The 18,129-nt window shown below is 30.6% G+C and overlaps 1 protein-coding gene across 1 annotated transcript; it reads right to left on the reverse strand.

The window, feature by feature from the left end:
• Nucleotides 1-68: 68 nt before the first annotated feature.
• On the reverse strand, nt 69-17,995 carry LanA (laminin subunit alpha). Its single transcript, XM_035874076.2, has 32 exons — nt 17,861-17,995; nt 17,051-17,768; nt 15,564-15,710; nt 14,310-14,717; nt 13,739-13,952; nt 13,466-13,675; nt 13,120-13,392; nt 12,769-12,906; nt 12,415-12,687; nt 12,015-12,314; nt 11,782-11,940; nt 9,768-11,693; nt 8,704-9,628; nt 8,396-8,627; nt 7,554-8,262; nt 7,209-7,435; nt 6,324-7,083; nt 5,956-6,233; nt 5,669-5,856; nt 4,993-5,530; nt 4,781-4,911; nt 4,200-4,692; nt 3,762-4,112; nt 3,120-3,657; nt 2,946-3,041; nt 2,684-2,881; nt 2,439-2,605; nt 2,112-2,354; nt 1,705-1,864; nt 1,392-1,619; nt 1,024-1,292; nt 69-207 (listed from the first exon to the last, which is right to left on the reverse strand). Exons 2-31 carry the CDS (start codon nt 17,270-17,272, stop codon nt 1,024-1,026), a joined length of 11,001 nt encoding a protein of 3,666 aa, XP_035729969.1. The 5' UTR covers nt 17,273-17,768; nt 17,861-17,995; the 3' UTR covers nt 69-207.
• Nucleotides 17,996-18,129: the final 134 nt, after the last annotated feature.

The following is an 18,129-nucleotide window of genomic DNA, read 5'->3' on the forward strand; positions in this document are numbered from 1 at the left end:
TACAAAAAAAAAAGAACAAGCATAGCATATATTTAAAGACTTATATATAATTTCTGTACAAATTGTTGTATATTAATGTTATATGTAATTTCTCATGTATATATACAATAATTTTTATTGCATCAAAGAGCTATGTTTAAAACATTTTACTTATTAAATGAATTGTTTATAATTTATAAATGTTTTATTTATGATATTTATGAAACTCTGCAAAGGTATATAAAATATATTAAATATTTTTGTTTTATAAAAAATATATGTAAGAATAATCTGCATTATTAAAACTAGAGGAATAGTATATCAAAAGATAAATTACACAAATTCTTTTGCAAGAACGTTTCATATACCTTTTCTTTCAACTAAAAACAGATGAAAAAAAGTATATCAATTTTTTAAACATATTTTTTTTTTAATTTTCTAAATTTTAATACATTAAAAATTATAAAATAATATATTATTATATTTGGTGAAAAATATATTATAGAAACAAATATTTTTGTACATATATAAAATCAAAATTCATTAATGTTCCTATTCTTTTTGTGTGATTTATCTTGTGGATAAAATATAAACAAACAATATTTTCCATTGAATGTAGTAATTTATATTTTACATTTTTTATTAGTAAATTCTTTTTCTTTGGCTATGCAATACAATTAAATCAGAATTATTCAAAATATCTTAAGAACTTAATTGTGTCAAGTATAAATTTCTACTACGTACAATACAAAATATACTATATAATCATTATTATTTGTATCGGCAATATGAAATGCTTCCTACTGAATGTGAAGGAAATGCAAAACTCAGTCTTTTGCCCATTATTTTAGACTAGGCGTGAGGTTCTTTTGGAGTATTTTGTAATTATTTTATTACTATGCCTGTGACACAATTTTTCATTTACTTAAGAAGAGTGTTAAAGCAGTCTTAGCATATACACTCTACTTAAGTTAATGGGATTCACCACCACATTAAGATTTAACTGTACTTTGCACATTTTCAACTTCAAATGACATTACTTACTTATATTGTTGGACAAACGCCCGCAATGACTCGTCCATAAGCTCGTTCTGGACCCAAATGAATGGAATTCAAATTAATGTATACATTATTTATGCAACCAACGTATTGAGATTGTGACGTGCTGCCACGTAATCTTCTACCCAACATAGGATGACCACCGATGAATATCGGATGCTTCGACAAAACTGCTGCTACGTTTTTACCACCAATTCCTATTGGAGCGGCCTTGTGATCAACGGATAAAAGTACAGCATTTTTCTGTTTTACAGCTGTTGCAAAAAAAAACAGAAGATAAGTATTTGAGAACAAATAAATAAATAATATATAACACACACACACACACACATTAGATATAAAAGATATATTACCTCGGACATTGTGCCAATTACCATCGCATAAAGAATTAGATTTGGATGGTTCAAACGAGGTTTCTATAGAACCCTTAGTCGTTTTAACAAGAAATTTAACAGTACCATTAATCATCTCCAAAACTAGATAATCTCGTTTACCATGAACCGACAATAAATGTCCAGAAGTTGTACGTGGTTTGATATCCATCTGTATATCCATAGTACGTCCAACGGTAAATCGATCCACTGAAAAGATTTTTCATGATTTTTCATTATTTTTAATAAATGAAATATGTACGTATGTATGTGCATGTAAAGTTACATCACTTACTTGCTTTGAACAGATTGCTACCATTCCCTGGGAAGAAGAACAATCCTGGCTCTATTCGCTTTGAACATGGTATTACACCTACTTTCATTGTAGGTTCACCAACAGATTGACCATTCATCATAAAATTGCTTAAACATCCGCTGAACATAGTACTTAAACCCTAAAAAAGTAATGGTATTTTATATACTTCTATCATGATATCATGATATATAAGTATAATTAAAGGTTGATTTAATACAAAAATAAACAAAAAAGTTTATATTAATATTCTTAATTACTTTAGTGTGTTGACACTATATCTAAAGTAATATTCACTTATTATAAATTACACTGTATATATGTGTATATATATATATATAAAACATAGTAATATATAATATCATTGAAAAAATATTGTAAACTCTTACTATTCTTGACTGTGTCGCGCTAAATAATTCTGGTAGTACACCTCCTACAAAGAATGGTGGATTAACATTGATAGTTTCAGTATGTCCTTGAGAAGAGCCAATTATTGGTGCTTCATTATCTACAGAAAGTTGTCCGATTTGTTTATTTCTCTTAAAAGCAATGTAATGCCATTGATTATCATTTATTTGTTTTTCGCTAATAAGTACAGCTGGTCCACTTCCACAGTCAAACTTGTGATGAATCTTGAAAAACAAGATATTATTTTTTATTTTATATTTGAATTAGAACAAAATAACGATTAAATTATTATACACAATTCCTCTTACCTTTCCGTCTAGAATATATAAGGCAATCACATCTTGTTTACTTAAATCCGAGGCAAAGAAAACAATTCCATTATCAGACATTGTTTTAATGTTAATTTGGAAATCATAATAGTCTCTGTATCTTCCATTTAAAGATCTATATTCCAATCGACTATTGTTTGTAGTACCTAGATATAATAATGAAAAAAAAAACTTTATTAGAATCCATAGAAATAATGTTTTCATGGATATTAATGTCTATGTACCGAATCTCCATTCATTTTCGAGATCAGGATCAGTAGCTGGATAATAAGGTAAATGACATTGGTCTACAGTTTGAGGTAGAATTGGTTTTGGAGTGGATGTTATAATTGTTTCAGTTGTTATTTCAATGTGATGACTGCGTCCTTCCAAAGTAGGTTCTTCGTCTTCATCTTCCTTTTCTAATTCAATGTCTACCACATCTGAAAATAAATAACAAATTTATTATTTCTAATAAATGTATATTTGATTTATGAAATTACTAACTAATCTGTGTTGCGCCTTCAGTTGTATCATCAGGACTTTCTGTAGGAAGCAGAGGTATCCAAACATTTACTTCTGGTTCGTCAACTGGAGCAATAGCTATAAAAAAGAACGTTTATTTAATAATATATTGTTTTGTAGTCACACTTAAAAAATTATTAAAAAGATTAAACATACGTGATTGTTCACCGCCTTTACACTTTCCCAAAAATGCATGAAGTTTTTCTGTCGTGTTAGCAAAATTAATAATAATTCCATTCAAAGTAGCGTCGCCAATACAACCGACAAACGGTGTTCTTGCATTATCTTGAGATCCTTGGAACAATATTGGTATACCGCCAATGTAAAGATCCCCATAAAGAATATGTAATGATGGAGGTGGTGAATCGGTGCTATAATTTTTAATATCATCAATATCAAGTCTTAAAGATGATTCATTATGCGTCGCCGTGACAACATGCCACTCATTATCATTGAATTTTATTTCAGTTGGATCAGTCCTTAATTCTTCGCCTTGACTTTTAAATATTAATACACCGTCAACCAGTGCCATGTAACTTGTAGATGTTTGATCTGGATTAGTGACATAAAATATAAGACCATCATTTGCCAATGTTTTGAATTTCAAATTAATCTGAAGGAAATTGGACGCCGAAACATTATTCCATTTTACATATCCTGGCATATTATCTTCAAAAGATACGAGACTTGCGAACTAAAATTAAAAATTTCTTGATATGTATCAATCATAGGATTAAAATAAGATAAATTTCGAAAAAAAAAAAGAAGAAATAAATAAATAAAAAATATATGACATACTCTAACTGGACAACCAGGCATAACTCCAAAAGCTTGTATATTACTACTAAGATCAACTGATGTATCGAGAATAACAACATCATCGATACATCCTTCGAAACCATCATTTGTAACTGGTTTATAAGGATGCTTAGCATTAGGTGGATACCCTCCAAAATAAATGTAATCCAAGGATAGAAGAGTTTTAGTACTGCCCTTAGCTTCATCTCGTGCAACCATTTTACCATCGATTTTAAGAACACCAATTTTTTCGAACCTCAATGCTTCTAAATTGTGCCAATTACCATCATTAAATTTATCAAGCGATTTTAGAGATATTTCACCATCATCAAGATCGTACTGATACAGTACCTATAAACGATCAAAAAAAGATATTTATTTTTATATTTTTCAAATATTATATAAGTCTAAAGTGTAAACAAATATTTATAGCCATACCTGACCATCTCTCATTTCCAAAGATAAAAACTGTTTACCCTTGCCCATTAGATATATTAAGCCATCATCCGCGAATGTTTTGAAATTTAATTTTATACTGAACTTTCTACTATCTGATGATATTTGAGAATTTCGTTTACTTAAAATCGCATATCCATGCTTGTCAAATCTATATCCTGTACTTGGTTGGAAATTTATCAATTTGTCCCTTTCCATAGCATCTTCTCTATTATTTTCACCATCTACAAAGTTCCAGAAAGAAACAGGTATATCGCCGATTACTAACTCTTCCATTTCACCCTCAAAGGAGGATGCCGTAACTGCATCTTGAATATTAAAAGAAGAAGGATATCCTCCTACAAATAGTTTTGAATGTTCTTGATCAACGTTAAATATAGAATAAGACCCTGGTAATACTTTTTCTGTTTCATATTCCTTATCTCTTCCCTCGCCAATATCCTCGCGTACTATTAATTTCACATTTTTTCCAGTCCTATTTCAATGATTTATTTGATTATTGACAATAATTTATTGATTTATTTATTATTCGTTTCATATTCATTAATTATAAATTTACTCACCTATCAATAATTATTTGACGCCAAATATTATCAGATACAAATTTGTTACTAATGACCTTTGTTGGTCCAGAACCAAGATCTAATATAAGTACTGGATATCCACTTTCTATTAGAAGTGCCATAAAATCATGCTGTAATAAAATTATGAATAATTAAAACTTATTCTAATATTGCAAATGTTGTATGATTTTTAAATTAATGATATTACTTACAGTTTTTGCACGTGGTAATTTTATTTTTTCTTCATTTCCAAGATAGAAAAGGAAGCCATTGGTTTTATTCGTACGGAAATATAATGAAATTTTGCTAGATGTTGCTAGTAAAGGTAAGCTTTCTGGATTTTTCAATTCCAATGTAGTATTTCGATAAAAGGTTAAACCTGTTTTAAATCTGTCTGCTAATTCTCTAGCATTTGCGATCTTATTCTTTAGCACATCAATTTTACTTTGAAGATCATTTCCTGTTCCTTCCATTGCTTTTTGATTTTTACTCAAATTATTTAGAAAATTATTAATATTAGGAACAATTTTATTTACAACATCCAATTGTTTCTTAGCTTGAGAAATATCTCGTATCGATTCGGACGTATCCTTTGTAAGTTGTTTAGTTTTTTTGAGATCATTTGGTATATTATCAATTGTACCATTTATACTTTGAATAGCATTTGTTATATTGGCTACCGTTTTAATAACTTCATCAACTGCATTGTGAGCTGCTGATGGAGATTGTGATGGAATATTTAAAAGTACTCTAGAAATCGAAATCACATTTGATATAAGGACCTAAATTTATCTACATATAGGATGTTGCATAATACACGATATATTTTTAACGATTTGCTTTCTATGAAGAAAATATGTTAATTGATAGAAAATAAGTATCTCTTACTTATCAATATAATCTAACAATTCTTTATTGTTTTCGTTTTGAGAATCTGTAAATGTTTCCTTGGTTTGTGCAATCTGAAGAATTCCCTCCGATTTTCCATCAGTTTTCTCAAATACTATTTCTGCAGAGGCAAGCAAATCTGCAGATTGATCACGAGAACTTCTTATTTTTTCTTCAATTCTCGAAGACTATTATAATAGAAAAGATTATATCATAATTAAACCACAATAATTGATTATAAATCATAATAAAGGAATATAAAAATAATGAATGTATTGTTAACTTACTGATGCCGTTGCATTTTTAGCAGCATACACAGCATTCAGAGCAGTATAGTTGGCAACTTGGATAGCCATTTCAATATCCCTATATGCAGAAACAGCACGTACAGCATTTGTATTGCGTGTATCTGTCAAGAGATTGTCCAATTCCAAAGAATGACTGTAAAGAGATTCAGCATGATCATGTGCCTTTTGTAAAGAATCTTTTAAATCATTAAGCATTTCGTCATTTTGCAAAATGGTATCATTTAAACGCATTACCACTTGTTGCAATGTATTAGACTCTGTGAAAATATAAATTCTCTAATGAATAGATATATAGTTTTTTGCAAACACTAATAAAATTAAAGTGAAATTGTAACAATGAATCTTACCTAAAATATTTATATTCGTATTTGTTTCGTCTAAAAGTTGACTTGCTTTTTTATTAAGTTGCTCACCAGCTTTTAGATCTTCTTCAGCCTCTAATGTAATATTTTTCACAATATCAAAATTTCCAGATTCTGCAGCTATTCTATTATCTTCGTTAAGATCTTCAACGTCAGCTGCTAACGCTTTAGCTTTTCCTGTGATTTTAAGTAAATCATCCATTTTTGTACTAATATTTTGTATTTTGTCATTTAAATCTGATGCCATTGAAGTCAGATTATTCACTGGAGAATTATATTGTAGCATTTCTGATACAAGAATATTTGCTTGATCAGCTTGATCGATTGCTTTATCACGGAAATTAACAAAAGATACCTCTTTGATTTTTTTTAGAATTTCTTCTGTCTTTCTTACAGTGTTTTCAATTTTACCACCTGGTCTAAGCTCTATATTGGAAGCTAATGATTGCACTTCAGATACTATAAAATTGACTAAATTTATTTCACGAATTACATCTTCTTCTAAAACATTCATATCGTTAAGCGTATTTTGAGCACCGTGTTTCCATTTGATGCTATCTTCAGCAGCATAATCAATATGACGTTTTTGACTCGACACTTCTTGTCCAAGACGCGATAAGTTTTGTTGTAGTGGTAAGAAATTAATTCTCTTTGGATCGAGTAACATAACTTCTGAATGAAAGTCATTTACTGTATCATTAATAAATTTTAGACGCTGATTCGTAAAATAACTTTCAGCTACCATCTGTAAAAATTATACAAAGTAAATTGAAGAGAATATAATGATGAAAAATTATTTATAAAAAATATTTTCAACCATGTAAAATAGTTTATATACAGAAAATAATAATTTTCGTATATAAAACTTACATTGTATTCTTCAAAAACTGGATTTAGAAGACCTGAGAGTATATCTGTGACATCAAGCAGATCACCGGTACAAGAATCACATGCAAAGCAACCTTGTCCTGGGATCAAAACATGACGATATGGACAATGATCACATTTTTCACCAATAACACCAGGAAGACATGTACACTGTCCAGTAGTTGTGTTACAGGATACACCAACAGAATATCCAGTATTGCAACCACATGCTGAAATTATAAGAAAAACGAGAAAATCAATGTATTGTTTCCAAAAATATTTCTTGTAAAAATTTATAATTATGATATATAAATATGTTTTATTATTTATTTCGTTTATTATACTTACATGTACAACCATCTGGACCAAAATTCCAATAACCAGGAGTGCATTGATCACATTTCCGTCCAGTAACACCAGGTTTACATTGGCATTGACCAGTTTTTTCATCACATTGCTTACTATCTGAGGCAACATCACAATCGCAAGGCTTACAACCTTCGCAAGAATCAAATCCGTAATGATTTTCTTCACATTGATCACATTGTTCACCGACAACATTTTCTTGACAATAGCATTGTCCATTATGGCTATCACAATGTTCCATTCCACATTCATTACATGAACAACTTTGACAATCTTTCCTTTCCACTGCATCTCCGAAATATCCAGGTGCACAATAATTGCAAGCTTGTCCATATGTATTGTTCAAACAATGTAAGCATTCTCCAGTAATAGAATCACAAGAATCAACTTGATTGGTATCAATATTACCAGAACATTCACAAGGTTTACAAAAATCACCATAGACTTCTGGATTTCCATAATATCCGGCAATGCAAGTTTCGCATCGTGCACCATAATAACCAGGAAGACAATTGCAGCTAATTTTGTTACCTTCTTCATTCACTTCACAATCAGATGCAAAATTATTTGATGCAGTAGGAAGTGGACAAGCACAAATTAAACAATCTGAAGGAGTACCAATAGTTGCATTCCCATAATAGCCTTGTTGGCAAAATTCACAATGATCGCCTTTAGTACCATTTTTACAATTCTGTAAAAAATTATTCATTTATAAATTTATTTATATAAATAACTTTTTCCTAATTTATTATAATTTGGGAGTAAATGTTTCTTTATATGAAAAATATGCAGAAAAGATCTTAAAGAAAAAAAGGAAGACATACATGGCACACGCCGGTATTCACATCACAAGTTTCTGCATGACCATTGCACTGACACCGTACGCAATATCCTCCATAAGGACCTGATTGTACTCTATAATATCCTGGAGCACATTCTTCACAAGATAATCCTTGATAATTTGGTGGGCATTGACATTGCTCCACACTACTGGCTGGAACACTATACTGAGCTGAGTATTGTTCTGTTGTAACATCAATGGTAACATAAGATAACCTAAAAAGATATATAAATACCAAATATTAATTAAATAAAAAAAAATATAGAATGATTTATAAATAATGATACTCACGATGCAATGATACTAGGGTTCCAATATGTTGCTCGAATATATATACCTTGAAGATTTTCAAGAACTACCATAATCTGTTCTCTAGTAACACTTAAACGATTTGGTGTAAAAAAGTTAGCCTCTATGAGTTCGACAGATCCAGCAAAATTTGTAAAGGAAAGTGGTTGTTCATCACCATAAAAAAAGAGAACTGTATCTGCACCTTGAAGAATCACATCAGCTGCACTTACTGCTTTTCCAAAGGGTCCAGTATCATAGCTTACAGTATAATTTAAAAATCCACCATATGAAGTCAACTTTTTGCCAAGATAACTGGCAGGAGCTGCAAAGTACACAACATTTTCAAATGTGTCATTAGTCGTTAGACCAATGACTATAGAAGTTGAATTAATTTCTTGAGGTATTGTTGTTAAAAATGTTAAATTTCCAGTATTTTCATTTTGTACAACAAGCTCCCAGTTATTCATATCCAGAATATGAGTCCTGTAGAGATTTGCAGAAGCACAACGTGTTGTCTTTCCAAAACAAAAGCATTTTGTGCAGCCTTCTTCATTGCTTGCTTGAATGTTAAAGGTTCCTTCTTTACAAACATCACAAGCAGAACCTTGAACATTTTCTTTACAGAAACATTCAGCTGTATACTGATCGCATATATCCAATGTTGTTCCTCGTACATCACAGTCACATTTTTCACAGTGAGGAAATTGTGAATATCCAGGTATGCATTTATCACATTGTCTTCCAACCACATTTTCTTTACAGCTACAGTTGCCATTAAACAAATCACATTGCATATTACCATCGACTACACCAAGAAAAGAACAATTACATTCTTCACATCCAACTATAGGATCAAATCCATAGGTGCCTGGTTCACATAGATGACAACGTTCACCTGTGACTCTTGTAGGACAAATACATTCACCTAAAAACATGAAAAAATTTGTATATTGCAATATTATAACATAAATTAAAAATAAATTATAATTAATATCATAATTATTCAAATAATATAAGAGAATAATTTAAAAATGTTCATTTTATTAATTGTGGACAATACTTACCAGTTCCAGGTCTACAAAGCACTGAACTAGGACAAGCACAAGTTCTGCAATTAGGAAATCCATAATATCCTGTTTTACAAATCTCACATCTTCTACCAATAATATTAGGTTTACAGGGACATTGTCCTCCAAACTTTTCACATTCAAAACTAGTTGTACCATAAATGTCACAATTGCAAGGTAAAGCGTGATTATTATAATTAGCAGTCAATGAAAAAATGGAATCTTTACAAAATCCTTCTTCTGTTACATTTACATAGAAATGATTATTACCACACTTTTTAAGGAATTCCTTAGTCTGATCAAATTGTATTTTTGTTAGGATTTTACTATTATATTGGTCTGCAGGTACGACCAAAATGTAATCCAACCAAATACCATTTCCACTGCTTTCTTTGAATGTAATCACAAAATTTTCGATTAACTGGAATCGAGTATTACCATCTACTTGTTGAACAATACTACGACAACCACTGTTACTAGGGCAATGAGGTACAGAAACTTTTGCTTCATAAAACTTTCCATTTTGTACTAGAACATCCAACTCAAACTCTGGATGATCTGGTTGATAATATTGTACAATGAAAACGTATTCTCCAGGTTCAGCAACTTTTGCATGAATATCTACCATTGCATCTTTATCATTCAAATAAATTAGTTTTGTAGCATTATCAAAAATACCAGATGGCCGACTACCCACTTCAAGAACTGCATTATTAGATTCAAATTCAATCTTTTTAGAATCAGCTGCACCAGGGAAAAATCCTTGTACACATTTACCATTTTTTCGAACACAAATAGATCTGGGTTTTATATAATCTAAGGACCAGCGATGATATGGAATAGCAACAATTGAATGAATCGCAATATTTGAAGTGGGTTCTCCAGTTAAGACTATGCTTACATAATTTGACTGAAAGTTCATAACAGCCACTCTATCATATGTATCAGTTACTACTTGTCGACAAATACTTGTATATTTGCAGGGATAAAGCGTAACTTTGCCTTTGCCGATGGTGTTTGCTTCAATCAACAATACAGAAGTCTCACTATCTTCCATAGAGGTAACATATGTTATAATAAGCACATGTGGGCCTGGTTTAGATATTCTAAGTTCAAAGTGAATTTCTTCTTGACTATCATTTATAAGCGGCATTTCATCTACATCAATCTCTCTAAGAGTATCCTTATCTGAGAAATATTCTGTTAAAGGTATTCTTATGTTGTTCTCATTCAGGAAACCTCCTGCCCCACGAACAGAATCAAAATTCATCAAGTTGGGATATCCATAATGACGACAGAGCTCTTTGTAACCAACTTTACAAGGTATGTTAACATCTTGAGTTAAAATAGTTGCTTCATAATATTCTGAAGGTAATAGAACGAAATAGTCTACGAAAAGAGTTTTTTTATTAGCAATACTAACAGTCCAATGTCCAGGATTCATCACCATAGGTGAAGGGTGATTATCATGAATCCCTGCAACTGTAACGAACGATGGTTTCGTCGTAGGTTTAAATTGAACTTTAAATTGTTGTTCCACTTCGACAGGACTATCTGGTGTAATTTTAATAGTTCCAAGAATTGGTTCATTGTTAGGGTTTACATACCGTATAACCATACGGTATAAAGAAGATTTATATATATAAACATTTTGGATAATTTCGTCTTGTAGAGCAGAAAATACAGCATATCCCTTCCAACTATAACCTGGGAAATACTCTTCTAAGAAACCATATCGTACTTGACCGTTACTGGAAGTTCTGCCATCTTCTACTTCATATTGAAATTGATGAAGAGTAGGAAAATAATGTGCTTTTAAAGGTTCTTTACATGTTAAACCCGTTACACGAGGCTGACATTGACATTGTCCAGTTTGTTTGTCACAAATAGAACTGACTGATCCACCAATATCACAATTGCAATCTATAAATTAGTATTTATAATATTAATGCCTACTTAAAAATATAATAAAAAATATGTTGACTGGATTTAAATAATTATCATAATTTACCGGAACAACCAAATAAATTGTTCTCTTGAAGATTATAAGTTCCATCAATGCATCGAGTGCAACTTCTATCAGTCACTCCAGGTTTACAAATACACTGTCCAGTTTTCACATCACATTCTCCAATACTTCCAATAACACCCGGAATATTACATTGGCATTCTAAAAAAAAAATAAATATTTAGATCATATAACTATTATATATTAGATATAATGGTATTAAAGGCTTGAATTACCTTCACATCCTTCTGTATTGTGCGGTTGTAAATTCCAATATAAAGGTTTACATTTATTACAAATTCTGCCTTCTACACGATCCTTACATTGGCAAAGTTCTCCTGCTGGTAAACTACCACATCCTTGAAAAGTTTCAACAATGCCTGCTGGATCACAATTACATCCTTCACAAGTTGGAAAATTATAAAAGCCCTCTTTACACTGATTACATCTTGATCCATCAAAGTTTTCTCTGCACTGACATTTGCCTTCTGTATCACAGGATACACCAATTGCTCCATGACTATCACAATTGCAAGCTACAATATGAAATTCAATAAAATCCTTTATATAAATAAGTACATATCCATTTTTATAAAAGACATCACAAACAAAAATTTCTATAAATTCAATTCGTACCTATACATTCTGGATACATATAATATCCTGGACTACATTGATCACATGTCTTTCCTGCAAAGTTGGCAAGGCATGAACATTTTCCTATACTGTCACAACTAATTGAAGAAGAACCGATCAAACTGCAGTTACATGGTCTACAGTTAGGATATCCATAATATCCATTGATACACTGATCGCACCTACTACCACCATAGCCTTCTTTACACAAGCATACGCCATCACTCTTATCACAAATTCCTTGTTTTGTACCTCTTGCGTCACAGTTACAATCTAAATAATATAGATAGTATTTATATTAGTTTTTTTAAAGTACCATATCTTTTTTAACATTTGTTTCATTAATTTACATACATGTGCACGAAGGATAATTGAAATAACCGTCCTCGCAGATACTACAAGTTCTTCCACCATAATTATTTTTACAAGTACAATTTCCAGAAACAACATCACAGACATTGTTCAGGGAACCAAGTGAATTGCATTCACAAGCTGTAAATTTATATTATTTTAACAATAACATTTTTACTTAGCACATTTGCTATCAGCATCACATATGTAAGATACATTGATTTCGATTGACCGTCACATTTGTGATTGTAACCAATGTAAAAAATAACAAATGTACTAACATCTTTAATATATTCATGGATGTATATTTTGCCGAATAAAATAATTTAGAAATGTTTTATTAGACATACTTACGTAAGCATTCAGGAAAATTATAATAGCTTTCTGCACATAGGTTACAGTAGTGACCTGCATAATTTGTTTTACAAGGACAAGGACCATCCTTTGCTTCACAATGATATCCATTGGTTCCTTGTAAATGACATTCACACTCGCGGCAATTAGGATATCCAAAGTATCCATGATTACAGGTATCACAATGAGGTGGGGTAAATTCCTTGCGACATTCACATTTACCAGTAGCATCAGCACAATTTCCAGTCGAATAAAAGAAATCACAGTTGCAGGCTATAGCAAAATATAATTGTTATAATCAATTATAATATAATTCAAGTTCCTTTAAAGTATAGAATTAACTTACGTTGGCATACATCAGTAGCATTGAAAGGTTTATTTTCTGGTCTATAAAATTTCGGTTTACATTGATTACAGTTGATACCTTCCGTATTATCCCTACAGTTTTTACATACTCCACCACCTTCATAGTTTCCATGTATATCCAGAGATAAATGCTTTTCGTCAATTATCGAATTATAAGTACATTCATCAGAGTGACCGAAACAATTACAAGCTAAAATATTATAAATTATAGCCAATATACAAGTATATATTTAATTTAATCAATGATACATACGTTCGCACATAAATTTTTTAAAAGACGTAGATTGTTGCCATTTCTTCTGTTCAAAACCTTTACAACATGTTGTACATTGAGGTCCACATGTATTGTGCTGACATCTACAGACAAGTTTATTCGGCACAGTAGGATCTTGGATATCGCAGGTATCCGCATGACCGTTACACATACATCTACCACCGATACTGATGTCTTTGATGGAATAAAAATACTAAAATGTATAGAAAATAAAACATTCTACTGTGTGTGTATATATATATATATATATATATATATATATATATATATATATATATATATATATACCAGATATATATATATATATATATGTATATATATTACTCATAGTAATAAGATAATAATAATAATAATAATAATAATAATAATAATAATAATAATAATAATAATAATAATAATAATAATAATAATAATAATAATAATAATAATAATAATAATAATAATAATAATAATAATAATAATAATAATAATAATAATAAAGTTAAGATAAATTTTGATCAATGTTAATAAGTATTTTTAATCTGAAGGAATTACAAAAAAGGATTCTTACTCGTCTTGTCACAGTAGGATCCTGACGAACGACCGACATAAGATGTCCCAGTAAGTTCTTTGTTCTGAGAAAACGAAACCGCACGTTGGTTGCCCTCGTCCATTCTTGTAAAATTGTTGAATTGAAATAATGCTTTGCCGATGGACGATTATTTAAGATAGAAATTGGTATTTCACCACCTTCTAAGGGTACTATCTTTGAATATTCAGTCGTACAAATTACACTATCATCTCTCGTAATAGGTTTATGACTGTCGACACCAAAATATGTTAAACAATCACTATCGGAATCCGCAAAATATTGCCAAGGTAACCACGTTTTTCCATAATCTGTCGATTTTTCAAGAACCCATAACTCGGGTCTTGGTGAATTTCCCATACGCACGTAAACGTACGCTACATGAAATTCCTAATAACGGAACAATAATAATACATTTTATATAATATAATATAAATATAGTATATAATATATATATACACGCATACACATGTATACGTACATATGTAAATGCAAACATATATGCGTACATCTTTATTAATTAAAAAAAAAAAAAAAACAAGTTCCGATAAGTGCGTAAAAAGAATGTTAACTTCCATTTTACTACGAAACTTTTCCTTGTATCGTATAAAATCATGACAATAGCATTAATAAAGATAACGACAAGAAGAGTCATTGATAAGCTACCATTGACCCTATATTATGATCTTCTCTCGTTACATTTCTTGCGATAGAATATAACCAAAATATAAGGGGATAACGACGAATCCTTCCGACAAAGAAGTTTTTTCGTAATAAGAAAAAAGAAGCACACTATCTTTAAACGGCAAATATATAATACGTTAATTTGCGAATATATCCTACGTGTTAAATACATGTACCGTTTGACAATATTCGCATCATGATTAGAAACTCATTACTTTCTCTCTTACTGCGGAAATAACACAAAGATAATTATTTCCGGCCTGCAGGAAAACGCCTACAAGATGATAAAACTTTTTGTTATAGATAAAATACGGTTGCACAGTAAATTTGTATCGTTTTCCTTCTTGTTAAGCCCGTCATGCTTGAGGATAATTTCTCGTAAGATTCTTTTTTATGATTATTAATGTTAAATATATATATATATATATATATATATATATATATATATATATAAATATATATGTATAAACCAAAGAAGGAACGCAAATGTGAATATATAGGCTTACTTTTTCTTTTGTATTTTATATTCATTCTGATATTTTTATAACTTACTTGACCCAAATTAATTGTCAAATTCACTTCGTTGTACTTCATGCCTCTAGAAAGTGGTGGTGATTGCCACCAAGTTTCCATACCATCGACGGCATATTCGGGAGGGTGCTTTTTTTCAGGACTATCTGGATCGCAAACATCGCATACCTAAACGAAATATATTATATACCAGAATGTATTATATTTTACAATATATATATAATCAATTATTCAAATATTTGTTTTCTTATCAAAATTTAATTGTAAATATAAAAGAAGAGCTATGAGAAGATTAATAAGAATTTTTTTGAAATTTATGGTGGGCCATTGATATTCTATGAAATTATTTGGATTCGAAGGAATGAAACTTTAAAGTGTATCGAGAGGTCATCCTTATCTCTCTTTTATCGGCCCTCTTACTTAAGTAAGCGTTTTAAACGTTTTATTTCGTTCGCTTACAAAATGGTCTTGCGATAACTATTCCATGAATATCTTCCTCGTTGAAAGTATAAAAGAAAAAAAAAAAGAATGTTCCAGATAAACATCGCATAATATTTATAAGATTTCGTTACATAAAATATATCATCGGGAAAGATCATTATTGAGTTCTAAATAAAAAAAAAAAAATGTCGCAAAAACTTTATTCGTTATGATCATAAATTATTCTATAGTATAAATAAATATAGACTGGTTCGTTTATTATCATAGAAATGTATCTACTTCATAAATACAATTTATAATCGATCGTTCGTATATATGATATCTACATCTATTGATGTGTACAAAAAATTGTTTAATGAATGAAAAAACTTGTTTGATGAATGAAAAAAATTGTTTGATGAATGAAAAATGTACCCTTTCTTTTTTATGTTTTTCATTCACACACGTTCTTCATGCGAGATAAATACTGATCTTTTTCTCTTATCATTTTACCAAGAAGTAATACGAATGAAACACGAATATTATTTCGTTTCAGATAATAATTCTTTATACAAATATTGTTATTATATGTTATTATACAAATATGTTATTATTATATTGCCTTTATTTATACGATCGTTCTTTTTTTTTGGCGGATGATGACTACAAAAAATAAGGAAGTAGTTGAGCAAGCAATCTATAGTCTCTTCTAACCGATAAACTCTTGGACTCGAAGAATCAACGTAGATAAAATTCAGTTCAATAGCACGAAATAGATTTCTGTTAATAACTATATAAAAAAGGGAACTTGTATAAAGAAATTTATTTATATTTAGTAATGGATTCATTTAAACAAATTGATTTACAGATTTAAACAATTAAAGGACGACTCAAAACGAAATTTATAAATTTAAATATATGTAAATATAAATAATAAATATAAATAAATAAATAAATATATATATATACTTAATTGATTATAACTTATCTGATAAATATATGACAATATTTTTCTGATAAATATTTAAAAATCTTTCATCTTTTAAACCCTTTAGTTTTTTTCCGGTTGTTACATTATTCGCGCTTACCTGTCCTTGAATCAAATTGATGTCTTCATCTTGATCAGCATTCGCGCCAACGAGTTTACAATAAAGTTCAGGTCCAGGAGTATCGACACCGCACGTGGCGGAGGCGATGATGTCCTTGCCTTCGGCAAGATTGAAATACGGTGGCGTTAAACTTTCGGCCCTGGAATTTTTTACCAATAGACCGATTAGAAGATGTATTACAAGTAACCACCACCCTGACATCGTGACAGAAACGATGAACGATCCACCACTGCCGGTCCGTCCGTGGACGACCGACACAGAGATCTTCGCTTTTCTCAACGATTCTGTTAAAAAGTAGAGCTACTACGGGCCTTTTCTTTCCTCGCTCTACCCACACTCCACTCCCTTCCGTTCTTCTTTCCGCTCTCTCTCTCGAGCACGTACCGAAAATTGTGTGAAAGAAAGAGAAAGAGGAACCAACGCGAAGCGTCATGAACGATAATATAAGATGTTCGAGCGGCTTCTCGATGCAGACTGTCAAGCGCAAGGGGTCATCGAGAAGCAAACGTTTCGAAGGAGGGTGGGGGTGGCTCTCTCGGAAGATGGTCCACACATGCTGGAACCACATGGTATCCTTCGTACACGTGTGTATATACATATCCTCTTATGTTATAGCCATTAAACTATATGGAGCATGTACTATACCAATATCAACCATTATCCTTTGTTCGTTCGTTCTTCTTTGACTAAGTTCAACCTAGTTTAAGTTTTAATTACAAATTATGACGTACAAATGTTTTTTTTTCTTTTTTTTTTTACAATGAAATGTATAAATAATAACATACATACATTCACACACATACACACGCGCGAGCGCGCTATATATATATATATCAATCAATAGATCGATCGATTTCATATTCGATAAAATCTTTGTGATAACGTTGAACATCTGATTGCACAGCCATCACGAGTTATTATATTTTACAAATTTTATTTTATTTGTCACTTCAAATAAAATCTTCAATACTTTGTTCTTCTCTGTATTGCAAAAATCATTAGCCTTTTACTGTTAATAAATGTTAATTGCACAAAGTCACTAAACGGGAATGTCTATT

This window comes from Vespa mandarinia, chromosome 2 (genome assembly GCF_050613455.1).
Source record: "Vespa mandarinia isolate Hongniang chromosome 2, ASM5061345v1, whole genome shotgun sequence".
Taxonomy (NCBI): Eukaryota; Metazoa; Arthropoda; class Insecta; order Hymenoptera; family Vespidae; genus Vespa; species Vespa mandarinia.

Excerpts from the sequence above, each read along its gene's own strand:
- LanA (XM_035874076.2), bottom strand. The coding sequence starts at position 17,272 with ATGTCAGGGTGGTGGTTACTTGTAATACATCTTCTAATCGGTCTATTG. Across the intron at positions 5,857-5,955 it reads CTAAAAATGCAACGGCATCA|TCTTCGAGAATTGAAGAAAA; the intron begins GTAAGTTAACAA and ends CTATTATAATAG. Across the intron at positions 3,658-3,761 it reads TGCCTGGTTGTCCAGTTAGA|TTCGCAAGTCTCGTATCTTT; the intron begins GTATGTCATATA and ends TTTTAATTTTAG.